At 41.2% G+C, this 27,955-nt stretch overlaps 2 protein-coding genes across 8 annotated transcripts in view; one reads left to right on the top strand and one right to left on the bottom strand.

Annotated features, from left to right (window-relative positions):
• SEC24D (SEC24 homolog D, COPII component) overlaps positions 1–1,707 on the top strand; it is a 74,249-nt gene extending 72,542 nt beyond the window's left edge. For all 4 annotated transcript variants that reach the window (XM_075090127.1, XM_075090126.1, XM_075090128.1 and 1 more), the window contains one exon: positions 3–1,707. In XM_075090127.1, coding sequence (XP_074946228.1) covers positions 3–143 — 141 coding nt within the window. In that variant the 3' untranslated portion in view covers positions 144–1,707. The remainder of the gene's footprint in view (positions 1–2) is intronic.
• Positions 1,708–5,763: 4,056 nt separating this feature from the next.
• On the bottom strand, positions 5,764–26,307 carry METTL14 (methyltransferase 14, N6-adenosine-methyltransferase non-catalytic subunit). Of its 4 annotated transcripts, XM_075090146.1 has the most exons (12): positions 26,186–26,307; positions 25,791–25,879; positions 24,983–25,070; positions 20,820–20,900; positions 20,334–20,421; positions 17,711–17,801; positions 15,989–16,130; positions 13,426–13,518; positions 11,903–12,019; positions 9,013–9,223; positions 6,289–6,612; positions 5,764–5,938 (listed from the first exon to the last, which is right to left on the bottom strand). In XM_075090146.1, the coding sequence occupies exons 1-11, from the start codon at positions 26,249–26,251 to the stop codon at positions 6,299–6,301; spliced, it is 1,380 nt and encodes a 459-aa protein (XP_074946247.1). In that variant the 5' UTR covers positions 26,252–26,307; the 3' UTR covers positions 5,764–5,938; positions 6,289–6,298. The 4 variants fall into 4 exon arrangements, with proteins under 4 accessions (XP_074946247.1, XP_074946246.1, XP_074946250.1 ...); XM_075090145.1 differs by having other exon boundaries at positions 5,764–6,612; XM_075090149.1 differs by lacking the exons at positions 11,903–12,019; positions 13,426–13,518.
• Between the last annotated feature and the right edge of the window lie 1,648 nt (positions 26,308–27,955).

Raw genomic sequence — 27,955 nt, 5'->3', positions numbered from 1 at the left:
AGCTCATTATAGTGAAACAACGGGAGCAGCCAGAGATGCTTTTCCGACAGTTCCTAGTAGAAGACAAGAGTATTTATGGAGGAGCTTCTTACGGGGATTTCTTATGCTGCGTTCATAAAGAGATCTGCCAGCTGCTCAGTTAAGGAAACTCAAGTACAATTTGTCGGTTTGGTTTTAATTCTACAAGAGGGACAGTCATCAGTGCCTCAAGGCTGGCCCACAGCTCTGCCGTACCCAGGCATTCTGCTGTGCTTTAGCAACCCTTTTCTGTGCTCTTTTTGTACAGTTTCATGTCACACAACCTCTCACTGAGTATTTAGCTTAGGTATGAAGCTGTAGAATAGGAAGGTCTGCACTCAGGTATTAATCTTCTGGGAGGCTTGACTCCTCCTCTAAGTTGAACTGCCAGATTTCACACTGTCAATGCTAAAGTGCAAACAGTATGCGTTTATTAAAATATAATTTAGAAAATTCTTTTATTATTCCTTTTGCTAGTCATAAGTTGTAAAAGAGCCAGGAAAGATGCTCAAAATCTATAGAGGAGAAGAAGAAAAAAAAAAAAAAACCAAAACGCTGCATTTTCTAGAGTTGGTTCAGATTTGCAGTAATCAGGTAGTTCAATTTGAGCACTTCAAAGTCCATGTAAAGCTAATCTCTAAAAAATAATCCCCTTTTTCCTGGAAGGGCCCAGCATTACTTTCTACAGAGAGAGCGCTCTGGGTAACCTTCCACACCCAGGGTTATCCAGGACACAAAAACACCTCGGTTTATAACTGGACTTGAGTAAGTTTTTAACCATAACGGACCACAGTAACCAAGCAAGCCTTTTGCTAAGTAAGTTTGACAGATAATACCACACTATTATGGTACAATTCTCTGGAGTCTTACGGGCAGCAATTAATTTAGCACACTATTTAATTACATTTTCAACACTGAACATGTTGGGTTTTGTTTAGTACATTTGCAAACTGGAATATTACCAGTACAACTTAGATAAACATCTGTCCCTCAGCATTTCAGTGGCAGGTCAACTGCTGACACATTAACCAAAGGTTAGTTGTGGTGCTATAAAAAGGAAAACCTTCTTTAATACCAGTTCTCCTACAGTGACCTCCTCTCAACATGACTGATTTAGTCAACAGTCAGCGCTTTGAAGACTAAGCCTCTGCTAATATCAGTACTGAAGGTAGAATTTAGACAGCCAGAGTCTTTGGAAGAGCTGTTTACCTCAGATATGTCGTCAGTCTGACCAAAGCCTCTGCACGTGAGGTTTGAACTTTTCTGAGCTTGAAAAGCTATTGTTTCAAAGAAAGCAAAAGCCCCTTAGAAGTAAAGATAACAGTTGGGCCTCATGGGGGGGAGGGAGAAGAGGTGCCTTTAAACATGTTAGCATTGCTACTTTGTGTTAATCATTTAAATAGCCAAGATAAGCAGTCAAGATGGATATCTTCTGGCGTGACAGCTTATCAAACCAGTGGTATCCTTGTGCATCAACTGAGAGCTCTTAAAATAAGTGGCTGTATTACAAAAAGGGTCCTGGGACTGAAGTCAGCTGCCAAGTTCGCTGAAGATATTACCGTGTAAAAAAAAGTATTTGTTGCCATTCCAAACCAGTGTACTTTGTAAAATGACACCAGCATCTCTTTGTGTAAAGACATAAGCAATTATTAAATGCAGTCATCGTGTGTGTGTTTATCCTTTCCCATACTAAGTTCTCCAAGTTCTTTTATGCTCTCAGCCTCTGCCAAAAGCCGTCCAAGTCCTCTTGAGCAGGAGCACCTAGAACTAGTGCCCCAGGTCAACTAGCAATGGAAACTGGCTTCAGGGTTCACACAACACCTCCCCTGGCCCTTCCCTGTAAGCAACATAAGAAGTCTGTTACCCTGACTTCAGGAGCCAGGGAACTTCGCAACACTAATTCCTACACAGCATAAACAGTGCCATGCAGCCGCCAATTAGCCAAGAGCCCTGGAGGTCACCTTCGCCTGCGCCGACTTTAAAGACAGGCAAGCTTCTCTGGCCTTACAGGACTGTCAGTGTTTCCGCTGTTAGCCTCACCCCCAGTTACGCTAAGGAGACCCGCTCAAACTAAGTCTCAAATGTGCCAAAACAGCCTGGCAGGTGATTTTTTTTTTTCTTTTTTTCCCCCCCTAGAACAGTGAGTCAGGAAAGGGGCAGATGCAGCCATTCTCACCTGGTCAGGCAGTGTAATTAGGGGCACGCTTGTGCTCAGGGGCTGAACAAAGTTCAAGTCAACTGCAGTGAGTAGGAGTTTCCCTCAGCGGCAGGAAGCTGGTGAGCTGCTCCCCCAGCCAGCTCCTGCCTCACCCATGCCTGCTCAGGCCCCATTTCCTTACCTTATTTCATGGTTTGCCACTGGCCGGCGATAAATGGCTGCACCCCAACCACATGCATCTTCTACTTGGTCAGGTCAGGCCACGCGAGCGCCAGCAACCAACTGCTTTACACCTCGAATTCTGGAGCACACCCGCGCACTGGCAAAGCCTACGGCCAGCAGGATTTCAGGCACAGAGGTGCCATTCAGAACCCAGTTGGAGGAAGACTAAGCTGTTTGTTTGTATGTGTGTAAGCAATTCATCGGCGCTCTAGCCCTGCACGTACAGTTAATTTGACCTACGCTAAGATATCGTAACAGCAAAACTAGCATCAAGCCACAGAGGCGGGTCGATACAGCAGCTCTTGCAGCAATCATACAAGTTACCACACGTTACAAGTGCAATTCTTGGCTCCAGCACAACCGGCAGGACTGATACTCAACTCAGCATTACAGTAGGTAGGCCTTTTTATTTTTTCCTTTTTCCTTTGTAATTGCTGCAATAATTATACTCAAAATTACTTCATGTTTTGCTGCAGAACTTACCTGCTGCTTGCTTTTTCACCCAGGAGAACGACCCATGTTAATTAGTTGACCTTCATCCCATTACACTGGGTGATTTCTACTACACAATGACGTTGCCACCACTTTATCCATTTTGGAAGGAGAAATCGGTTTATAATGCAGCAGGCCTCATTCTCTAGCACTTTCAGTTAGTCAATGTATCCTTAAAAATTAAAGGAACAAAAGACTTCTAGACATTTTCAATGTAATGAGCTTGAAGTGGTCATTTATTCTTGTCTAGAGTGCCTTCTGGATAGTTTTAGCCCCTGCCAAGGATTTTAAAACATCTGAGTATTCAAAAATTAATCCCTTGACTTAATGCCATTGTCAGATCAAAATTGTTCTTTAGTTTGCAGCCTAAATTCCACTCCACTGCACAGAGCAAACCTACGCAATGAGACCATGTTCACGCTACGGTGCTGGGGAAGCACCTCGAAAACCCCACGCGCGCAGCCCGGTAGCCTCCCCAGCACATCCAGCACTTACTTCAACCAACTTCTCATAGCCAGCCGCGTCGGGAAGCGGAGAGAATTCGCAAGCTGTTGCCTGGATATACATACACTTCTTTACTGTTAACCCATCTCTTAAAATCCCTTTGAAGTTGAATGCTAAGACATGCCCAGTACCTTGTCAGTGCAACTGTCAAATCAAATCCTTCACTTCATTCATGCAGGCTGGAAGATATTAAAAGTATTCTAAACCTCTTCCAGAATGGAAGGACATGACAAGAGCTAGACAGGCATCCCCAACCAGATTGGTGGCATTATGCACTTAATAAAATTGGAAAGGAAGAAACTTGTTAGGCTTTTTATCTTCAAGGCTAGCATGCTCAAATTAGTCTCCGTTTACTGGTGGTAAATTAAACATTCACCAGTTCAGCAATTATGAACATTATCCTCCTCCTTCTGGTAAAGTGTTACAACTGAGACATTAACTGACAAGCAGTAATGAAATTAGAAGCTTTTCATCTCTAGTCACCACTTTAAATGTCGTCCAAATCAACAGTGATTGAAAAATGACCAGATGTGTTTACGGTGTAACTGGGGAGGTTGGGGAACGGTGTCTCACCACCGTGTTTTTGAAGTATCAGCTCCACGACCACGAGCACGTGACACCAAGCCCTTGGGCATGCGCACACCCCCATGTGCTGCCTTCTTACCTTTCCAGGCAACCTATTGCTGTTGAAACACCACCTTTGGATTACGACGGGCAGGTATCTTTCTTCTTAGAGAATATGTACAAAGTTCTAGCTCCAGGTCCATTAACCTCAATTAAAAAAGTACAGTCAGTTGCTTGTTCACAGCATGTACTCCCTGCTGCCCTGGTGAGGGTGGCCCATCCAGCTAGATCTGATCTAACGCTCACAAGGGATTTATTTGGTACAATTTTTCTTTACAAGACCACGTGCAATTGATTTCCCAAGTGACTGAGATCTCGAGCAGCACCCCAACTTCTGCAAACTGATACGGGTGCACATCTCGCCCAGTTGTTTTTGAGTCCCCTCTTCAGTGTAGTTCAGTGTAGCCTGATCTCCTGTGTTAAGAGTAGCCTAAGCCCTGAGCTATCAGCTATGGACATTTAATTAAAAGGGGCAAATGGGAATTAACATTTGCTACTAATGTAAAAAAAAAAAAAAAAAAAGAAACAGAGGATTCATCACTGGCACAAAAGCGACCTTCCTACAGTTAAACAAGCATCTCCAGTATTTACTTTTTGAGTAAGAACATGATTAGGCAAAAACAAACAAACAAAAAAAACCCAACAAAACACACAAAAAAGGTTGTCTTACTGTGGCATGTACCTTCTGTGGGCTGCCGTTCCCAGTGGGCTGTGGCAGACTTCGCTGACGGTCCAGTGAGCGCCGCCCTGAACACACCCTCTCCCCCAAGGCCAGGCACTCGTCCCGTAACAAGGGAAGAAGCGCGATGTAGCCAGCCCGCGAGGTCCATTTGCGCTTCAGCAGCCCCTCGCTAAGCACGCTGCCAAGTCCACCAGACCTGTCACCGATTTCTGTGCTACGATCTCATGCACCAAACGAACAGTTACTGCCTGCCCTTTTACCACAGCAGGGAGGAAACCACAGCAAAACTTTGCAATTCCAAAGCCTCAAGGAGAACAACCCCACAAAATATTAAGAAAAATATTTCAACATTAGCTTTGTTAAATGAGTTTAATAATCCACTACTTTACAGACAGTTATTTAAAAGCTAGGCTTCAGGAGAGAAACATTATGAGACATAAAAGCCAATTTTCCAAAATCCACACCTAAGACTTACGAGACTCCAACAACCACATTTGTTTCGTCTACCAGGTACTGACCAAGCAGCTCAGAGTTGCGGTTTTGCTAAAACCAAATACGGTACGTACCAAAGTGAACCGCTTCCATTCCACACGCCGGGGCTGACAGACAGTCTACTGCCAATGCACGTAACGTCCACAGGCAAAGCAAAACACTCTGTTCGGTTGCCGCGCCCGCCCCTCACTGCCCAGGTGACTCCGGCAAGCGCTCCCTCTTATGGCATCGCCTCTCCTGTCCGGTACGACCTTCCACGAGGTCATTCTGCTACTTCCATTGCAATTGCTCTGCAATAAAACCGGTTTTCCCTACCAAAGAACAAGGCTATTATGAAAGATGCTGGGTGAAAATCCCCACTGGAGAAGCAATCCAGAGCCACGTAGAAGTTCTGGACTGCACATAAACACACAACTGCTTGCTCTCCATGAAGCACAACACACGACCGCACAGAAATTAACCACTCCCTCTGCTATCGACACGAAAAGAGAGTGCATATACACCACAAATGAAAACCAGACTTGTTCCCTACTCCCAGGAATAATTCAGGAAATTTAAACCAAACAAGAAAAAATAGAATTCTGTTTATTCCATTTGCTCCTTGGTTTCAGAGACGTTAAGATAGGTGTCAGTATAGACACAGCATTTTTTTCTTCCATGAATAAGAGAGTAGGTCTGCTGTGGCCACGCAATTCAGACCTGTGTTTCATGCCCACTCCATCGTATTAATCCAAGACAGTCCAAACCTGCGCATCCAAAGAAGGAAGAGGAATCTGTGTTTCAGAGAAAATTATAGTTTAAAAAAAACCAAAACCCCTTCACTTCAATCCTATCCATGGTTGAAGAGACGGTGCTCCCGGCTTTGACAAACGGAAGCTGTCGGGAGGCTGAGCTCAGCGCTGTCAGGCGCATGTCGTGGCCTGCTAGGTGAGGTGAGGCGCCAGGCCCGTCACCGGAAGGCAGACTGTAACTGCTTGTGCCAAAAAATTTTAGAAGTGACCTAGCTTTGAGTCCCCAGAATAATTCACTTTAGCAAAAACAAGACTAAGAAAAAGATTCAGAGATGAGGCATAGGACTGGGGGAAGAGGCAGTTACCTAACAGTCATCAGCGGGTGGGGAAGCCTCCTCTGTGGGTACCTCCACGGCCCCCTCTGAAGCCACCCCTCTCACCCCGAAAGTTAGTTCTGTTCCTCTCTCTGCCCCTTTCTCCTCGGCCTGCTGAAGTCCCTCCTCTTCCTCCTCCCCTTGGAGCACCACCTCCCCGGTCAGACTTGGACTTGGGTGGTGGTGACTTGGGCCGAAGTCTCTCAATCTCTTCGGTACAGCCGGTCAGGTGGGAATTTGGAGCTGTGAAGTATGATGAATACGTTTCTGCGTTGAAATTGCTGTTTGTGAGGGTGGGTCCTACAGTCAGCCAACCTAGGGGACAAAACCAGGGTCACCAAAAGCAAGAACTCATGCCTCAAGGCCTTTCTTGCCTTTTTCCTAGTAAATGAACACGAAAGTGATAGGGACAGGCACTTATCTACACATCACATGTACGGAACGGAATGAAACGGTCACCTCTAGGAAAGCCAGAGTTGTTGAAAAGTTAAGATTTTAGTCTGATATTTCTAAGTGCTTCTTTTCTTTTTCTCCCGCTTTGTTTTTAAATTACATATGCCTACGGGAACATTCAAGCTGTGGTTTCACAAGACCCCTTCCTCCTCCTTCCGACACCACAACGATGTTTCCCAGCCCCTCTGGAACCAGACTGTAAACCAGATCAGTAAATTCATCTAGTTTAAAAATAACATCATCATCCTCCTTCTCCCCTTCTTAAAAGGCATTTAAACTTGAATCTGGTAACTTCGTCTCCGGAATACAGTTGTGACAGGGCAGCCGAGAGCACAGCGTGCTGGAAACACACATCTGGAAACACAGTAAAGTAACAATTCTGTTGAAGCCCACACGATAGGAAAACAGAGCTTGAAAGAGTTACATGAAGCTGTTTATACACAAACGTTCAGTGGGCACTTCAGCTTCACCAGGTGAATCAAGGCAGGCAGACATTTGAAACAAGCACTTTCCTGTTTCTTCGTATTATGAGCTAAAGTAGCATTCGGACCTAAAATGGGGCTCAGACCACTTAAAAATGTCAGTGGAAATTTAATTTTCAGTTGTATCATAGATTAACAAAAAAACATATTTCAGTGATCTCAGCAACATGTTTATAAGGAAAGCAAGAATAAAAAAAAACCCTGAGATCAGTTCTTTAACACTCTTCTCTTTACCCTGGGAATTTATGTAACATTTACCTTGCTTCCTGCACATTTAAAAAGAGAGAGAGAGAAAAAAGGAAGAGCCTATTGGCTTAGGTTTTCATACTTCACAGAGCACTGAGGATTCACAAATAGTAATTCTAAACTCAAAGTGCTGATCGATAAAAACACTGCTCTGCCAACTTCTTGAACAAAGAATAAAGATGTCCCTACTGCTGTGATGACTGTAAGGTTTAAAGAAGCCAGTGCAATTCCAGGGTAACCACCAAACTGAAAAATGCAAAAGTTGAGTGAGACTAACATGACCTTGGGGGACATTAATATATAAGAATTCACCTATAAGAGCACTGAAGTAATACCTAATAATGTCTTTCTACAGAACAAAACAGCCCCCTCCACATGCACACACACACCAGTAACCAACAGAATTAAGACTGACATCATCATTAAAATTCAAGCCAAAGGCCAGTCAAAGGCCAGGAATGGCCAATAATCACTACTCTGCAGTCATATGAGCAAGAGAGAAGCAACACCTTGACATTTATTTAGGTAACTTATAGCTTGCAGCTGGTATACTGATATACATCCTGTTCCAACTGCAGCGAAAGAATAAGCAGCATGTTTTTTATATCATAAGGATTAGCATTCACGGGCAGCAAACCAGGTCTTGGACGGGCTTGTATCCGCTTCTCCTCTGTCATCCAAACTATTAATCTTTATTTAGGGGAAAACAGCGTTACACAAAACTGCTACACGAACCTAAAGCAAGCGCATCTATAGCACTTGCCCCACTCGCATCCCCCCCATGCTTATTTTTGCAAAGGGCATGCTGTTTCCGTAAATGGTTCAGAGACCCACACCCACAGTACCCGTCGGTATGCGAAGTATGACCACACTATCCATAACGTGAGGGGTAACGTCTGTTAGTTCAGGCGTTCCTCGGTAGTTGAAAGAAACAGGACTCTTGAATTGTAGCTCGCCTTAGGCATTAAGTGCAGAAATGTCACTGACAACTGATACAGAAGTCTAAAAAGGTGTCAACATAGGTTTTATTCTTCTAGCCTAATTCTCCTGTGAAAGTCCTCCATCGCATGATAAACTGAACAGCCTGACCATCAAAACAAAACACAGTTACCTTCAATCTGATCCACACATTTCTACGCTTTCTTCATCATGCCAGGCGCAGCGCTCAGCATAAGACACTGGGTCTTCAGACACTGGCAAGAGGACCAGCACTAAGCTCACAGTGACTTAAAATCAGTTTAGAGGATGAAATCATGCTTCTGAGAAGCATAAACACATTAATATATTGGTTAACAAAAAACTTTCTTCTGAAAAAATTGGTAGAATTGGTCTAGTTGTCTATCTATAATAGACTTTCCAAACAACACTGCTTTGTGACTCTCAGATCTTCACATAAACCAGAAGTGTCTCCTTCAGAATCATGCATTAGGATTAACCACTATTGACTCAGCTCCCACCATAACCCATCAAGTAGCCTCAGATGATGGAAGAGGTTAAAGTAAATGAAACTATTTGACAAAAACAAAACAGCTACCTGGTCGAATTGTACTGTCCCTTCCGAAAAGATGAAGACGTCGTCGTCCAAGGCAGAAATGCTCAATGATGTGAAAAATCTCTACAGGTTTTTCTATGTTGCCAATTTCAGGCTCTTCTGTGATGATCAGGTCAATGTCAACATTAGCATGGATGAAGTCACCATCTGTACTGCGGCGCACCGTTCCTTTGATGCCCATGAGGCAGTGCTCCTACGCACACAGGACAGACAAGAGTACCTGTCACATGCCGCACATACTGCTACAGCGCAGATGCCCATGGTTTGAGCACAACAGACAGAAAAGGAAATTCTAGGCAGTCTGAAGCATGAACTAGAAGAACAGAACAAGCTGAGCTACCAAAAAAGCCTTTTGAAAACAAAGCAGAGAGTAGTTTAAGCTATCAGGCTTAATGAACTACACTATGAAGTGGCAGAACTCAAATAAAGGCTAAGATAAGATATTTAAACTTCCTCAATTACAGAAAAGTTAGTGCTTCGAGGTGGAAAGGCTAAGAAATCACCACATGGGAAGAGTACAAGGTGCTGGCAAGACTAAGGGAATAGTTATTAATTATGATTAATACTTGTATCAGCATTCTCATCCTAACTTTATTCATACTAATAACTTTCAAAGTTCTTCGTCATAAAACAGCCAGTTAGTGAAACTAAGATGTACTTTTTCATGTTGTACCTCTGTTGCAAAAGTAGCCTTCACCCTCAGATTCCTTTCTAGAAGACAGCATCGCATCAAAAAAGTAAAACCACTATCAAACTGTCGATGCACTCAGTCAACTCCACCAGCATTAAAAATGTTCTTTAACTGTAACACGCATTGCTAAGTGCTAATTCCTCTAAAACATTATAGACCAATTTAAGTGACTAGCATGTAGAATCTGTGAATGAGGAGTCACCATAATGGGTACAGAATGGAAAGAGGGTTCCACATATTCATTTCAGTGTTCTGTTTCTGGGAGTATTAAGCTCAGATGAGCTATTTCCCCCAGTATCATAAAACACTGATTCACTAAGCGCCACCAGATGGCTCTAAAAAAACTTGCAGACAAGGGTATGTAATAATTTCCAGATTTTTGGCAAGGGTTTTAAGAGTTAGCGAATAAATATGAAAGACGGCATAGGTGACCTGTTGAATCTATGCAGTTGATCAACTGCACCTAAGCTACAGGGTTTTCAGACCTTATATTTAACTGAAGAAAAAGGCACGTTACTGCTAAGCTAATTACCCGTCACGCAAAGCCTCGTAAATCTAGTCTTTAGAAGAACTATCCAAAACATGTTTTTTTATAACACATGGGATGTCGTTCATTAGTCCCTTGGATCCTATAGCAGGTGGCACAGCATAAAGCGTCCATCTATAGAGACCTAAACATAATACAATAGCATTTGCTGGTGTGATCATTGGTAAATACATCTTGCACAGATTATTTATTCAGTCGGAATAAGCGAGCTCAATTTGCAGTGTTTATTATAGTGACCGCAGCCCAAGCCTTGTTCAAGAAACAGAGAAATTCTCTAACACCAGAACCTATTCTCCTCTGTTAAACAAAGACATAAAGTCACCCCCAAATCCTCCTGTGTTAGTTTTAACCTTTCCCTCATGAGCGAGCTGCACATAGTTGCAAAAATATATGCAATAAACATACAATATTTATACTTGTAATTATTTATAACTAATAAAACACACTTTCAAACAAACTTCAAATTAATGTAAATGCAAGTCAGAAAAACTCCAGATTCCCTTTAAGAAGATAAGTTTATACTCCTAAAAAAATGGCCAATCTGAGACAGAGTTCAGGATGCTTAATACTAACAAATGATTAATGAATGTGGAATGAGTCCTGAGGTTAACGACACTTATAATTACTAAATTGTCAGCCAACTCTCTGTATTCAGTAAAACTGCCAGTTGCACCCACATATACCCAGAACAATTCTTTACTGAATTGTTATTATTATCTATCTACATTGGTCTATGTTTTTGACTAACACACATTTGAGTCTCTTAAATCAGAATACTTTTTTTTTTTAAATCTGCACCTTCTTCAGCACACATCCTCTACAACACACCCCTAACAGGCTGTTTGATTAAACCAAGCTGACCAATTCGTCACTTGTGCGTTACGGTCACCTTTAGGAAGTCAGGAGACACTGTCTGAGCACAGCTCCTAACAGTCCTCTATCTGGTTCAAGCCCTGGGCACATACCTGCACATATTTAGAACCATTAGCCAGTCTTCCAGAGTTTTTTTTATGACTACATCCATTTATAATCTACAGTTTTAAAGACTTCTTTTAACTTTAAATTTAGTTGAATTCTACTGCTAAATTCTCCCTCCAAAAGGTGTTCCTCCACCAGCACGTTTTCTCCTCTAACCTGGAAAGGAGCTCGTGTTTTACACAAAAGGCATTGCTAATAGACTAACTGCTTATTTACCGTTCACCCATAACCAAAACAAGCCGGAATTCAAAGCCATCACAACGTACAGTTACATTTTCTATTCAGTTTCCATCCTCCCTCTCCAGATTTCATTTTCGTTCCATCAATCTACGAACCCTCCTCAGCTACCTGCATATCAGCAAGGCTCAGATGAGTATCCCATTTAGAGGGCTAAAATAGAAATCTACCAAGCAGTGTTCAGTGTAGATGAAACTTCTATGCCTCGCACCGAGTGAAGTAAAGAAGGGGACAGAAGCTCATCATTCACCCTATGAATATGTTTATTTCCATACAAATGTACTTTGCAGAACAGAACTCTGAAGCCCTTGCATCTCCTTTCCTGAAAGCACATCACCAACTACCCTGGAGCACCGGCTGTTTCATTAGCATCAAGAGACAGGATGGAAACAGAGGAGAAATTGAGCCAAACCTTTTACCTTGGTTCTTTGGAAAACAGCCTTAGGGTCTAGAGTCTTGGTCTTCCCAGGATTGTTCTTATTCGTTTTAATCCAACAAATGTCCTCACATCTTCTGTAACCCCATTTGCGTAGACACTAAGTGTTATAGACAGATAAAGTAGTTCACACTACACCAAAAACTTAAGTAACCTAAACCGAACATTTACATAGGTACTTGAATTTTCTTAAAGCATAGGTGGAAGAGAAATTTGTCACAGATGAATGAAACAGTTTACTGGCATGACTGTATTATGTTTTGTCAAGGTTTTTTTGGAAAAAAAAAAAAAACTAAAAGAGGCTTAGTACACATCGACTTGTCTACGTATCACCCCTTTTTTCTTCAAGTATCTAACAACTGCACAGGGCCTCTACGGAACTCCGCACTTTTTTACCTAGTGACACTTAAATTTAATCAAAACCCATCCAAACAACATCATGATCAGCTGCCTTGGCCCTGTGTCAACTAATACCTGCACTCTGGTAGTTTTTCACATCAATGTAAAATTCTATAAATGAGAAGATAAATAGGCAAAAGTCTTTGCTACCATTTTGTGGGTTTTCCTGTATCTGTAAAAAAAGCCACACAAAAAAACCCAACCCACCCAAACCCCAAAGAAAACCCAAACCACCAATTGACATGACTTTTTATTTCTTAACTCCTCTACGAGTAGTCTTAGAAAGGGAAGAAATTGGGCATTAAGGACTCAAGCTCCTTTGGCTACTGCTGTGCTCAAGAACTGTCCAGCTACTACAAATATGTCTCTGACCCAAATCAATCTATCTGAAATAGCTACTTCAACCAACCTCAGAATGAAAAGCAGATAAAACAAAGACATTAGTAACCACATGTTGTCCTTTAACAAATGCGACACTGTTTTGATAGAAAGCCCCACTCAAACTAAGCGGAGTATTTCAGCACAGCAAGAGCCGACTGGAAGTTTACTCCACCACCCCCAACAAAAGCAGCGCTACCCTGGCACGCAGGACAATCACTCTAAAGCTCCAAGATCTTACAGGGAAGTGAAACATCGTACAGCTCGCTAAGAGTAAACCCACTTAAACTCCAGGTGTTTTCTGAAAACAAGCAGCGCTGCACACACAATTTTACCTCACTTTATGAAACAGTAGCACTTTCCTACTAGCATGAATATTTCTGGAAGAAAACTATTAAGGCTTCTGTTAAAAAAAAAAAGTTATAAATGCACTCCACATGGCAACCTGCTCCTATGGCAACCTGCTCACATCAAAAACAAGACAGCAATACAGCTTTCTAAACCCTACAGAATTGTGCTTCCTCGCAGTCACAGCGACTCCTCTGGAAAATAACAGTTCATGCCAGATACACTTGTATTTATTTAATCCACTTAAAATTATATATCCCCTACCACAGTAACAAAACATCTCTCAGCAATTACAGTTGAGAATTCTATACAGAAAAAGTCAACGACAAAAATAAACTCTTAAGCCTGTCCCTAATAAATTGAATTAAAACATCATCTTACCACTCGGCCAAGATCCAGACCCTCGCCTGAACCGCACCACAGAAACACAAATGACCTTGGGGCTGCAATTTCTTCAATTTCCAATTTCATGATCTAATAATAATAGTAATAAAAGTGTTTCTGAATTAAATATAAATCACCAATTATATCAGGAAGAATACTGAATAAGTGTTGAAGCATTACCACAGACTCAATCAGGAAGCACTTTTATTAAAGATGTTAGCCTGTACACCGTTCACCGCCACCCTCTTAAAACTGTTTTCCGCAAAGTATGTTGTAAAAGTTACCCTACCAGAACCCAAGTGCATATTTTCTACATAGCTGATCACGAGCTTAATTATTCTTTTTAACATAAATTCTACCTGTATAGAAAATTCTACACTTAAAAAGACTAACACAACTCACATAATTTTCTTCTTTCCCTAAACTTCTGCTTCATTTTATCGTTCCATTAGTAGCAAAAAGATTTAACAGAGCAATAGCTCTCTGTTTCTCTTCAGCCCTGGAGTTACTTATGTGAAGCTTGTGAAGACACATTATAAAAAAAACCCCTCAGCTTAATTCCTATTCCTATGTAGGAAAGGCATTCTCTCCATTATCACTTTCAGGAAAAATTAATTCCTGCTTATCAGGACAGTCGTTCAACAATGACAAATGAGTAACATTCAGGATGAAACAACTTCAGATGCAAAGCATCTGTTACTCATTACAAGCTGAAAAGATTCATCTGTAACTTGCTAACACACCAAATCAAGCTTCATTCACTGCCACTGTGCAGAAAAATAATGCAGTAGAAGCATTCTAAGAGGATACAACTCCCAACTAAGGGGATGACTACTGCCTCCAGCACTTCCAGTTCTTCTGTTAGGACAGAAAGTTTTTCCCCCAGGGAATGCTGCCAGACACCATTTTGCCTGATGTAACAGTCTGGCTAACACAAAAGCTACCTATTCCTTAACATGGAGCCTCTTATCACGGGCATGAATGCCTTTGTGTTCAAACTCATTCCTTAAAAGGTGGATTGAATTTTATTTCATTCTCGAGATCCTTTAGTTCGACTGATTCTCTTCTGAAGTGATGCATGTGCAGGTTCCAGCCTAAGGACAAACTAAATCTAGTTTAAAGTAACACCATCATCCACCTCCCCCAGACTGCACAGAACACGTATAAGGAAACTGCAGCAACAATTGCTTCCATCTACTGATTCACTTCTATTACAACAGATTTGCTGCTAATGCAGACGTAGTCCTGCATACCTTTCAAATAGCGTCTCCAAATAATACGTATTTATTAGCTGCATATTCCCACCATATGCCTGAACCAAAGAATTCCTGACATGGTTATGCAAACATTTTTTAATCAGCTTATTCCTCCCTCCTACAGATTGTCTGTTCTGTTGTGAGGGTGGGGTTGGGTTTTTTTTTTTTTTGGCTTGTGGGTCTTTTTGTGGGTTTGCTGTTTAGCTTTTTTAACCAAATAAATTGTAGATACATGGAGTAGAGACAATTTATTGCTATTTTACATTAGCATTACAAGTTTTTTATTCCATGCCCAAGTGAAGGAATTCTCTAGTTTAATGTTGAGGGACAGGGCAACTTGGTAGCAGGCTTTGTGTCATCAAATTGTTATGCTTGATGACATCCAGCACTTCGTAGCCTCCAGCTCTTACCCTGCTTCTCCAGAGCTGACTTTATTGAAAAGGGAAAGATACAGAATGGAGTTACTAATCAATACATCCTGAGTGGTTCCTTCTCTGTGAGCATCTACATGCATTACTACAGAAAAAAAATAAAAATCTTTTCTCTAACTCCATTCTCTAAATGTTTACTAGAGCACAATAAAAGAAGAGCACCAACAGCCATCCCAAAAAAGTTCACATCTTGCACACTAAGACTTCTCCTTTTTCCCAAAAAGGGGTCAGAAGTCAATATGGCTTCAAAGGAAACCTTTGATTTGACTAAACAGCAAGGGAGTACACAAATACAGGGGAAAAAAATTCCACAAGTAAGGATTATTTTGTTAGGCTTCCCAGGATTACAACTGGTTTGATGGTTAAAATTTCCTACCTAATCAATACTTTGGAGAAAGGAGGTCTGTTAGTGAAGCACACTCATCTACTCTTTTGAGTAAAACACCAGCGTATTCTAAAGCATACCTTAAAAATTTCTTCCAGAATTTCAAGAAAGAAGAAATATTTACGATGGATATTCTGAATTTCAACAGCAAAAAACAAACAGAAAAGAAAACTTATGGAATTTGAGGATAGGGAGAAACCCCACTATTATTAGATTTAAATTTTCAACCAGGCTTAGGGAGAACAAAAAGGTCTATTTAATTCATTGAACTCCTCAGAAAAACAAGTCTGAACACAAAGAGCGTACGCATGCATACAATATGAAACTTAGTTTTTATAAGAATCTAGACTTTTCTTTAAAAGACAAAAAAAACATATCCCATTTTTCCTTAAAATACATCTCTCAAACATTTTGATACCAAATTAAATCCTCAAACTACCTGCTTAAGTTATGTATGAAATCCTTTTCACAGCAAGAAAAATACTTACATCATCCCAGGTCCAGCATTTTTCATTGGCAGTGATGCCAGTCTCTCGGTAGTATTCCTCCAGTGGTGGTTCCAGGAGAATCACATCAAATTTGGACTTCAGTTCCCTAATATCAAAAGCTTCCAAGTCTGCTTGTAAGTACCTGTTTAAACAAAAGAGGATAGATTGCTTGGACAAGTTACAACAGGGCTTTGAAAAACCATATTCCACGCAGCACTTCTGTGTAGTCAGGTAAGAGTAGGGTTTCCTGTCTAGGTCGGATAGCTCAAAGGCACTAAATCCAGAGGAGATGCGGAATGCATCCTCACTTAATCTAGCCTGGACGCTGTCGCGGTACATTTTTTTAAAAGTAGTCTTTCTCTCAATAAACAGCTTTTAGGATTCTAATTGAGCAAGCAGGAAACAGATGCCCACACAGTCTGTACAACAATATCTAGTACAGAACCACCGAACTGTCTGTACATCCACGGACTGTAATGGAGGAAACAACAATATTTAAGCAGCAAACACCCGCTGCCCGGCCAACAGAGTTCCATTTTGCTGTGCTTTGGGAAAGTGGCATATTTTTAGAATTGCCATTTATTATACATTACATTCAGAAGATTCTGAATACTGGAAATGTTACTTTTGATATAGTAGAAATGTGTTTCTCTATGCCTATAACAAAAGCATAATTCCCACACACATTGGTTTTATTAAATACACACTCAAATGCACTCTTACAACTGGCCTCCAACCCTGCCCACCACTCAACTGCTGTATCACTCAGAAAAGTTACTCTGCCCTCCCCCCAATACCTTTAACTTTAAGAAAGCCGATTAGCAGACCACCACCTCCCGCTTCCTAAGAAAGTCTCTGGCAGAGATTATTATTCCATAAGTGTATTTGGTGTTACCAGCAGGCAGCATCTGATTACTCTTTCTCCCTCTTTTGTCTTTCAAAGCTAAGAATGCCAAAACACATCTAACTTCAAAATAGCAAGTTGAGTTTTGTAGTTTATCTCAGTTGTTCAGACAACTATTTCATAATTTTTCATGTGACTATCATGAAATAATACTATTTTACTCAGTACAGATTAGTACATTAAAGGCATTAGGTTCACATTCAGATAGGTTCCAATTCCTGGGAGCAACATGCTGCAAGCTTACACTGTGTCTAACATTCAGCAAAAATTCCGAGGTAATGCGAAGCTAATAGGACAAATCACGTCCAGCCAGTGTAAACTTTTTTTTGGTTTTGAACTACAAAGTAACATCTGATTAATGGATACAAAGATAATAGCTGAACATGACACAAAAAACCCCACTATTACAAGAACAACTAAGGTTATACTAAGAGGCCAGATTTTTAAAGCTTTTCTTGTCATTGTAAACTGCATGATATAATGAGATTAATGACCATATGATGTTCTTTTAGTTCCCAAATTAAAGCCTGCAGGCCAATCAGCTGACAGTTCGGTCTTAAAAACCAAAGCTTTAAATACTATAAATAATCACACACTGGAAAGAAAACCTAGTTTATATGCTATATTAAACATCTAGATTAAATTAACAAAAACAAACTTGTTTTATTCTTCTGAAGTTTCCATTAATTAATTTGTATATACAAACAGAAACAGAAAATGTAAATTCTGAGCAGGTGCTAAAGATAGAGATTTGCAAAGCAGACAGCTAACTTCAAACAGGTCTGGAGAAGAAAGGCATTTTCCACAAGAACACTTACATGGGAGGAGTGTTAGATTTAGATATCAGCTCATCCTTCAACCTGATGAGCTCTCTAAGTTTTGGATATTCTTCAAACCTATCTGCTAAGCCTAAGAAGAAGAAAACATGAAGTTAACAACTACTTAGAGAGTAAATGTGTACCAATTAAGCATTGTCCAATATTCTGAACAGGTCCAAATGTCAATACTCAGCGTCATTTTAATTTTTGTTAGAACAAACCAAACCCTTCAAAACATTTCTTTGTTCAGTACTTCACAAAAGCCTCCTGCCTTCACCTGCTTAGTTACGGCTGTTACCGAATGTAACGTCTATGCTCTAGAGCACTACGGTGATCAGGAGTTCATGACTCCTTTTATCAGAAGGAAACAATCTCTCATGTAAACTAGAAGTGCCAGAACGATGAGAGAAAGCTATTTTGTTATCCCCCCATCCACAAGTTTACATTAGGATGTAATTAATACTCATTTACAGAATACTCTTCTTTAGCCTTTGAAGACTATTTCTAAGGTGGCAACTGGGGTGTGACTGGCTCTCTTAGGCAACACCTATATTGATAGTTGATACTCTGGTGTCAATCATGAAGATTTGAATACATGTACATTTATTTATTGGGTTCCTAGACTTAGCTTTATGATGTTAATTTTCAAACCTTTCAAATGTACAGAATGCACAAGGGAGAACCCCAATTGGGTTTTCTGCAGCAAACTTTTTAAAAAAGAAAAGGAAAAAAACCAAGCAAATTTTCAGTTACATTTCCCCCTCAAAAAAAGTACGTAGAAACAGTATGTTTTTGTTATTGCTAGCAGTAACATCAGCACAAAACAGAAAGGCACCATTCACGCCTCCCAAGCAGTATCATCAGTTCAACTGTAGTAGGAGTTATTAACAGAGCTTCATGTTCATTTAAATTTACAACTTTAAATGGTCCTAATCCATGGAGGAAAAAAATCCACCCAAACCCACAAACCCCACAATCCTTCATCCCTGTCCATAATTCAAACTTCTGAAATCCCAACCCTAGCCCTGCACCAGTAAAAGCAAAGTTCTTAGTATCTAACCTTATTATCTCTCACTACATGTGCATAAAACACCCAAAGGTTATTTTAATTCTTTTTCTTAAATACGTAACATCTTAAAAACACCACTGTGTTCTTCTGATTTCCACTGCTGTGTTGCTTCCAGCCAGTGCAAGTCAAATACTCCTGACCAGCAGAAATGGGAGCCAGTTATCAGCAGCTAAGCAATAGATGTAAAAGAATTTTCAATCAAGATGACCTCAGTTGTTTTAAAAAAAAAAAACAAAAAACAAACCACACAAAAAATCCCAAACCCAGCCTCCCTGCCAAAGTCTCTCCCTCTCTTCCAACAGCAACATCAAAAAGATATAACTGGGTGCTCTGGAACCACTACTTCCCTACAGCTTTTTGTAGGGTCAGGTCCAATTGCGAAGTAGCACCTAAGCCAAGTCTTGATCTTCACACAGAAAATGTATGCTAACCAATATGCAACTTGACATACCTCATCCCTAGTCTAGACTAACTGCTGCTGACACGTTCACTTCCATACTAACACTTGTATAACAATTTGTCCTGTCCTTCCCAATTCTTTATGCAGCCAAAGAGTCAGAGTAAATACCAGGGGCTGCTATCTCTTTGTACTCATCTTATCTCAAACAACAGTGTATAACTATTTCAAGTACATTCCTGAAAAGCATCTGGGCTTCATAGTTAAGACAAGCGAGCCAAAACAGCCCATTTTTCACACTAAACATCCAGATGTGTTTCACAGAAGCATTCCCAAAATAGAGAGAAGAAACAAACTAACTGCCTCAACAGGCAAACAAAACCTCTTTGGGCTGGCTTCTATAAGACAATACACTTGCCCTGACAACCTTAATCTTCATAAAATACAGAGGACTGTTGCAGAAAACTGCAGAGGGAGGTACCCTGCTTTTTTAAAAAAAAGCAAGTAACTACCAGGCACCCATTCTGGGAAACAGGACCAAACTGTACCTCAGTTTTAGAAAGATTAAATTCAGGCCTAATAAAGTAAGTATTCAATAACAAGTTCGGTGATGGCTGGATAAATATAAACTTAAAAAATAACATCCTCTAAACTCAATAATATGTTGGGCTTTTTAATGAGTTGTCAAGCAGTTAGATAATTTAGCTGGTAAATATTATCCATATTGTTTACTGACTTAAGTATAAGTAATTTCCATACTTTATATGCTACATGCATCCTTGGAGGCCATACAGTCCAGGAAACAGCTGACCTCTAAGTCAGTTATTCACACTTCCAAAGGTTTGAGATCTGCTCACTAGACTCATCTACTTTCTGGAACCAAAAGAGCTTAGTTTTGAAAAAAATCTTCCTGGTTAAACACTTTCAAATAAAAACAAGAGTAAGGAGGGCCTTGGTAATAATCACCTCCAAACTGATGAAAAATAAAATAATTCCTATAAATGTATATATTGATACGTATGCACACAGAGACAAAACAATGAAGTATGTGTATATCTACATTTCCCAGTAACTGTAAGTAATTAAAAAGGGGAAAAAGAAAGAAGTACTACCAAATAAAATGAGATCTCTTTAAACAGTTACTGACTATGACATACCAACATCTCTGATGAAGTTCTGGGGTCTGTGTCCTGTATCCACAAAGTGTTGGCAGTAATCGTTGTGTGGATTTAAGCTCTGAGTACCCTGGAGAACAAAAGGGAGTTCAGTGAGAGCAACAGGGAGATAACTGGACATACACACAAACGCACGCTCTCTACATGTGTTAGTCTGATAAATAAGTTCTTTTTTTTCTTTTCAACACACCTTTATAAGCTATGCTAGTCAAGACCATCATTGTGTTTTTAGTTCCAAATCAGGCCCACCATTACTATGGCTCATTGTAAGTTGACCCAGATCTTTAGTCAGATGAATGTAAACATTAGTTACAGTCGTATCTTTCACAGGGAACTTCCACACCTGTGAATTCCAGTCCATCACTTCAGCCTTTTTTAAAGCTGTGTTTCAAATACCATCAACCGCAGAAATAGCTTAACACAACTGTGCCAGCTTTGACTAAACTTCTAATTGCAAAAGCAGCTCACCTTAAGAAAGGTACTGGAATCTTTGTAAATCTCTTCTTCATAGGGCAGGTTCTCTTCATCTTGCTGCAGCTCTACTTCATCCTTGGAAATAAAGCAGATATTACAATTACTCAGGATCATGCTCTTTTGCTCATTATGATACCGCTTCTTTAGGAAAGAAGTGGTCTGCCTACAAACAGAAGTATCCTAGAACAGCAGACCATGAATGGTTCCAGCTCCAGTTCTGGAGGGTGGTGGTGGTGGAAATTAACTATTCCCAAAAAGGTCTGCCTCTCTCTCATTACTGAGGAGGTTGTTACTGGGAAAGGCCTCTGGAAGAAAAATAAAATAAGAAACCCTTCATTTCCAGACCCTGACAGTGTATAGGCAGTGCTTTACAAGGTGCAGAACTTCTAATCTTTGTCCCCGAAGAATATAATTTACTTTAGTCCAGGGACTGAAATATTTTATTGAAGTTCTTCTGTAGTGGAACCTTTGAACATTTATATTCACTCAATCACCTCTTATGTTCCGACCTTAGCAGCTGAAACCACCTTCTCTACATAAATCTGTTAAAGTCCACACTTTGCAGAAACAGCACATGGTACAAGCCAGTATTTCATTTGGACTGTCCTTAAAAGTAACTTTAAAATTCCCATTTTGTAGTCCCAGAATTTACAGAAAACAGGAACCATATTGCAAGTGTTTTCCCCAGTTAGTGTGTCACCAACTGTTTGTCATCAGATTTCTGGAATTCAGAGATCTGTCACGCTAACATAAGTGTGTGTGTAACCCAACACAGACCTTTAAGAGAACAGAAACAAGAAAGAGACTGACTTCATGTCACTTTCTGTTTTCCCATTGATCCTGAAACAATTCACTATTTATACTATATATAAACAAAACTGAAGAACCACTAAATAATATCATCCACCATATTTTAGCAGGATGCGTATGCCCTTTCATACACTACTGATTAAAACAGAAATCTTAATCAGTTAATGTAGTGCTTCAGGTGAGGAGAAAAGCAGTCTCAAGTCTGAACTACTGAAAAACCAAAAAACATTTTAACACACTGAAATAAAAGGAAAGATGGAGAACCAGATTTCTCATAGAAAAGAACTCAGCTCCTCCCCCCAACACACATCTTAAGTCAAAAGATGCAGCGAATAGGCTATTATTACTGCTGCATTTACCCTATGCTACATAAGCTGCCCGAATGCCGAATGAGAAATTAAGTGTTCTCCCTATTTTGATCCCTCTAGTTGTTGGAATCTTCAAATAAGTTCTGTCTGTGCTCTTTCCAAATTGGAGCTTTGAACTAACTTCTGCAATGCTGCTGTGATTAATAGGTTGCAGATTCCCCCTCCCCATTATTCAGGTGCAGAACTTAGAGAGGTACAGTCCTTTTGTTTGTTTCTTTAACCAGACCAAAGAAAGATTGCTGTTGCAAGGAAAAGGAATGAATGGCAGACAAGCAGCATCATGTGTTATCCAGGCAAAAAAAAAGAAATGCTGAAAGCCTGAGTTTTACTAAAAACTGCTTATCCCATCACAAGCTTACACCTGTTTCCCCTCTTCCATCTTCCTCTAAATGTGAGCCTTCTGATAATAAGCACTTGTTAGATACCTACTTCTGAGTCATCCCAGTTCCCTTTATGCCTTCATAAGTGACAAAAAAAACACAAAAAACGAAACAAAAAAAAATCCTGTCGTCACAAAAATAAAGGCCCACACCACCAACTTTCAAAGGCAAAAGGACACAGCCAAAGCAGAGACAGAACAAAGTTAACAATAATAAAAGATACTAGGTTCTTTTACATTAATCATCCATTTTGCAAATCTTGTATATTGATACTGAGTTTAGGGAAACAAACCCTACCCGCAATATTCAAGCACAGAGCTGTTTCAAATGACTAGATATACATTAAGCAAATATTCCGTCATCTTAAGATTTCTTTCAGCCTGCAGAGCAATGCCATGGAAGCATTCCAAGCTCACAGGCCACTGCTTGCAGAAACAAAATAGAACAGCACTGTATCAAATTAGGCTGGCAGACAGCAGATTTGCACCACGGGTATTTTTGTACTTCATACAAAGTTAAAACTCCAGAACTCTTCGCCACAAAACACTGTTGATACCAGGCTTTTCTACAGGTTCAAACGATTGAGCAAACCTGGGGAAGGGGAGAGGTGGAGCAACAATCACAACTCTCCAAAGGCTATGAAAAGCCTGGGAGTGGCCGTAGGTAGTTTATCTAGTCCCCATTAAGCCTCCAGGGGTCTAAATTTTTGTATCAGTTCATATTACAAGACTCAATTTTAAAAGGCTCAAAGTACTAATGAAAAAATTATACAAATACAGATGGGACTTTGCTAAGTTCTTACCTCCTTGCCAATAGGGAATTAGCAGTGTCTGCAGAAAACAGCTGGTGACTCCACTATAGATATTCTGCTCAGGGGTTTCAAGTTTCTTAAACCTATTTATCTGCTCAACTAAAATTGGTCCGAGCTAGTATTATTAAAATATTCTTCAATTCCAACATTACAGCAAGAATCTGGCCACTTGCAATGGTTACAGCCCACCTTGGGGTAAGTCTTCTCCATGCTAAAGAAGAAAATGCGACATTTTCTAAATAAACGTAACATAACGTTCATATGCTTTGGCAACTGAAGTGACTTATCCACATATATTTCACAAAAAAAAAAAAAATGTTATTTAACCACATCCTTGGTGAAGGTGTAGAATGAACCGATCGCTAATGTGAGCATAAAAGCCCCACTTCACAAACAGTGCATGCACTCTGTAAATCCCTTCTTTGAGCTGGTGACTTAGTGGGTTTGCTAAACAAGATGTATAGACTAACACTTAGCATAATAAAAAGGATGTCTATCCACTTAGAGATAGACTTAAAAAATTAGTCATCAAAAAATGTCCTGCCATACAATAACTTCTTGTTTTAGTAAGATAAATGTAAAACAGACAGTATTACAGAAAGATTTATAAACCTGAACACAAGCGGAACACTACCAAGGCCTCATATTTCAAAAATTGCTATTTTTAGGCATCCAAGAGAACAGCAGACACTGCATTATTTCATAAATGCACTGACCTTGATTCTACTTAACCACAGAAGCAAGGTTATTAGGTCAAGATAAAAAAATGGGAGAGGATATGTGCTGCAACAAGACCACAAAGCAAATCGGAAAGACAGCTGTGTCAGAATCGTGCCTTTGTTTAACCTCCTTTCTCTAGCACTCATCCTAGCCAGAACATCACACTAGATATGAAACCAGAAAGCTGTCAAATAGTTCTTGGATGAGCATTTTAAAAATGAAAGGCATGAGAGTTTAACAACCACTCTTCAGTGACCATGGAAGTGGGTTTTTTTGTTCGTTTGGTGTTTTTTGTTTGGTGTTTTTTTTGGTTGGTTGGTATTTTGGTTTGTTTGGTTGATTTCTTGGTTTTTCTGTTTGGCTGGTTTTTTGTGTTTTTTTTTTTTGTTTGTGGATTGGGTTTTTGTTTGGTTGTTTTTTGTTTGTTTGGGTTTTGTGTTTTGTTTTTTTGTTTGTTTGTTTTTTTAAACTGAACTTTTCCCGGATATTAAGGCATACCCCAAACCAAACCTCTTACTTCCATTCCCCTATAATCCCTTATTTCTTCCATTCATCCAGAACTGCATTCCTTTGCACAGAACAGGAAGGCTGGAAGACACCCTCAGCCTCCCTATGTCTCATCCAATGGCCTGTGCCTCTTGCTGAACGCAAGCTTTTCTTCTGACACAAAGAAATTCTGGTCAAGATCTTTTTGTGTACCCAAGTGCACACTGTTTTTACCACATCTTCGCACACAAGGCAGCCAGCCACGGCACCCTGCTGTTCCCTGTAGGCACTATCACCTAAGCCTACCACCTCCTAGGAGCAGCACCAAATTAAGCCTCCAAACGTTGGGTTCTGGCACATGTACAGTTCAATGCACCTAAGCCATGTCTGAAGAGAACCACATAGTGTCTACGCCCCCCCCTTCGATCTCTGCGGTGGAAGACATCAAAAGAGATGCCACTCAGGGACATGTATTATAAGTATTGCATTTATTTTTATTTATACATGCACACGCATATTTTCTTAGTCCCTCAGAGACACAGGAACACCAGAGAAAAGTAACTTTTTCCTTTTTTTTCTTACCTTATATTCTTCAATCTCTTCCTCATCAGCTTCTCCCTCATCTGGGTATTTGCGTTTTGCATTTGGTGCAGAAGTATCATAAGCAGCCCTATAAACATCCAAAGAAAGTCCTCATATAAAACAGTGTCTCTTTCCAGACAGAACATTTCCAAAATCTCTGATAACCTGCCTTGACTACATGTTTCTGTTACAAGTTTGAAATTATTTTGAGACTTCATATATAAGAAGTTGTTCATCTCTCAGTATATTTGAGACCAGCACAACCCTTAAGGACAGGACCCCTGAAAACAGGTCTCTCGCTTTCTCATTTTTCTGTTCTAAAACGTACAGCTTATTTTAACCGAAGCAGTACATTTACAAAACGAAGCCTGCTCTCACAAGAAATGTACTGTTACACGTGAGAATCAACCAGCAGTAGCTACTCTGTCCTAGACACGTCTATTTATTGTTCCATAATAACTTTTAAACTAAATTGCCCTGTAACTGCTCTTAGGGAAAGTATAAAGGCTCTAGGGCAATGCAGACGCATGTTCTAAACGTGCACCTCAGTTTTGCTCCGCAGCCGCTTTTTAGCACAAGAAGCAAAAGTCAGCCTTGATTTCCAAACTGCTGTTAGCAGTAAGTGACTAAAGCCTTCTCCCCTTCTTCCAAGTTCAGGTTTAAGTAATTAAAGCATTTTCCTTCACTGCTTTTAAATGAACGGTAGGGCTTTATTTTGCTCTTTGGAGCACAGCCTCGTCCCATTGCCAAGGCTCGCCTTACTGTTACACCCCCGAATTTCTGACAGCGCCCGCTCGCCGAGACCGACCTGCACGTTTCTCTCGTTTCGGCGATCTCCCGCTGGTCATCCTTGCTGTTCAGCACGGCGCCGATGCTGTCGGCGTTTTCAGCTCCTAACTGAGCAACGGGCGAGACAAACCCAAGCCACAGTTACCGCCGGTTAAACCCCCCTCACAGTCACGGCCCGGAAGGCGACGGGCCGCTCTCCCTCCCGCCCAATGGACGGGCCGGGCCGGGCCGCCTCCCCTGCCGTGCCCGCTCGGCGCCGGGGCCCGCCGCAGGGCCGCCCTCCCGCCGCACCGACCGCACCGAGGGCCGCCCCGAGCGCAGCCGTTACACCGGAGGCGGCGCGAGCCCGCCGCGAGGAAAGGGCGGGCCCGGCCCGGGCGGCCTCGCCTCGCCTCGCCGCCCCCCGCCCGCTACCTGCTGTGCCAGGAGCTGCCGCCGGAGCTTCTGCCGCTCCCTGATCTCCTGCAGGCGGCTGTTCATCGCCGCCACCCCGCCTCACACCGCCGCGCTCCCGCCGCTCCGTCACTTCCGTCCCCTCTTCCCGACGAGTAGACCGCGTGACGCGCGGGCGGCGGCCATGTTGGTGGCGGGCAGGGAACGGGGGCTGCCCGGCCGCCCGCCGACCCCGGGCCGAGCAGGGGCGGCCGGGGCTCGCCTGAGCGGCGGCGCCTTCCCCTTCTGCACGGCGAGGGCTTTGCCGCGCTTGGGGGACCGGGGGGGGACGTGGGGGTCTGGCTCGAAACAGCAGAGCTCTGGCCGACGGGCAAACCGGTGCTAAACGTAACGTACGAGCCGACAGGTTGCTGGAAATCCCATTTCCAGGCTCTTCAGGGGCCACTGAGCAGGCTGCGTACCAGTTTTGATGTAATTTTAAGTGTTTTTCAAGTCTAGATGATAAATAACACTTTCACTCAACCACTGCGATACAATTTCCATCACTTGCTCCAGACAGACAGCTGTGCAAAATGTTTGGAGAGCTCTTTTTCAGGAAGGTTCACCTGCCCGGCTGCTTCACAGCTGTGGCAGCTTACTGCAATCTGTTGCATTTTGGGTGCCCCTTTCTTAGTTTTACATGCAAGGGTTTTTCTTCGTTGCTTGCTCTCAAGGCCAGAATGCTACCTCTCCCCTACACCTCTCTCACCCCCATACATCCTTCATATCCAATTTCAATAGCCGGTGTAGCTATTCGTAGGTTAACCTTTATGTTCTGCCTACATCTGATTGTTTTTTAAAAAGTTCCAGTTTGAGGGAGTTTTGCAAAATCTTCAAAGCATTTTTCATCTGATTTTCGGTCTCTTTCCTGCTTCCTTCTTTCCCCCGCTCTTCATTATTTTCTGTCTTTGAATGAATGTAATTTATATTGCATGCCAATTTTCATTCTGACAGCTATTCATACTACAACAAGAATGAAGATTGAAATAAAGGCCTGCGGTCTGGATTCAAAAGTTGTGCAATAAACTTCAGTTCCTAGCATCTCACAAAAGGAAACTTAAAAGAATAAAGAAACATTACAAATTATCTCAGCAGTTATAATTAATGCTAATGTTTCCTCTCCTGAAATAGACCAATTTTTCCTGTAATTGACCAATTTTTCCTGTAATTGTCAGACTCGAAGATGTGGACAAGGGCTGAAAAGTGACATTCAGGGCTCTGTTGGACAAAGCGTGGTGTTCCTCTGCTGATATCTCGGTGCCAGATACTATCACACCATACTCTTTTTTTTTTTTTTTATGTGGTATATATGGTATACGTGTTAATGACATTACGCAGGTCAAACTTAGAACTGAGAAAGACGCACGAAGAGAAGGAAATTAGAGCAGTGCAGACTAATGCAGAAGGAAACTATTTCGAGCTACTTGCATTTCTTAGTAATAGAACATCCTAGAAAAATGGTGGAGCTTTTAAATGTCAAAAAACCCAAATACCAAGAGGTCATTTTGTATCTCCTTAGGGAATACATTACTAGTTATGCTGTCCTATCTATGGAGATGTCATGGAAAAAGAAATGTTATCTCACACTACTGCACGCTGCTTTGATATTGTTGGCTGTAATGAATACAGTAGAAGTCCCTTCAGAGTAACACAATCACTTCCTCCTGGATGTGAGACAGCGAAGTCTGTGTGAGCCTGCACTCCGTTTTTAGAACTGGTTGCTAAGACAAGCTCATCTTTACAAACACTGAC

Source organism: Phalacrocorax aristotelis, chromosome 4, assembly GCF_949628215.1.
Source record: "Phalacrocorax aristotelis chromosome 4, bGulAri2.1, whole genome shotgun sequence".
Taxonomy (NCBI): Eukaryota; Metazoa; Chordata; class Aves; order Suliformes; family Phalacrocoracidae; genus Phalacrocorax; species Phalacrocorax aristotelis.
This window is presented reverse-complemented; position numbering and strand designations above follow the sequence as displayed.

What these genes read in the sequence shown, in the direction of transcription:
- METTL14 (XM_075090145.1), bottom strand. Translation starts at nt 26,251, where the DNA reads ATGAACAGCCGCCTGCAGGAGATCAGGGAGCGGCAGAAGCTCCGGCGG. An exon ending in GAAACGAGAGAAACGTGCAG is followed by an intron (nt 25,071 to 25,790) that starts GTCGGTCTCGGC and finishes GGATGTTTATAG; the next exon opens with GGCTGCTTATGATACTTCTG. An exon ending in GGACAGTACAATTCGACCAG is followed by an intron (nt 6,613 to 9,012) that starts GTAGCTGTTTTG and finishes TTTGTCCCCTAG; the next exon opens with GTTGGCTGACTGTAGGACCC.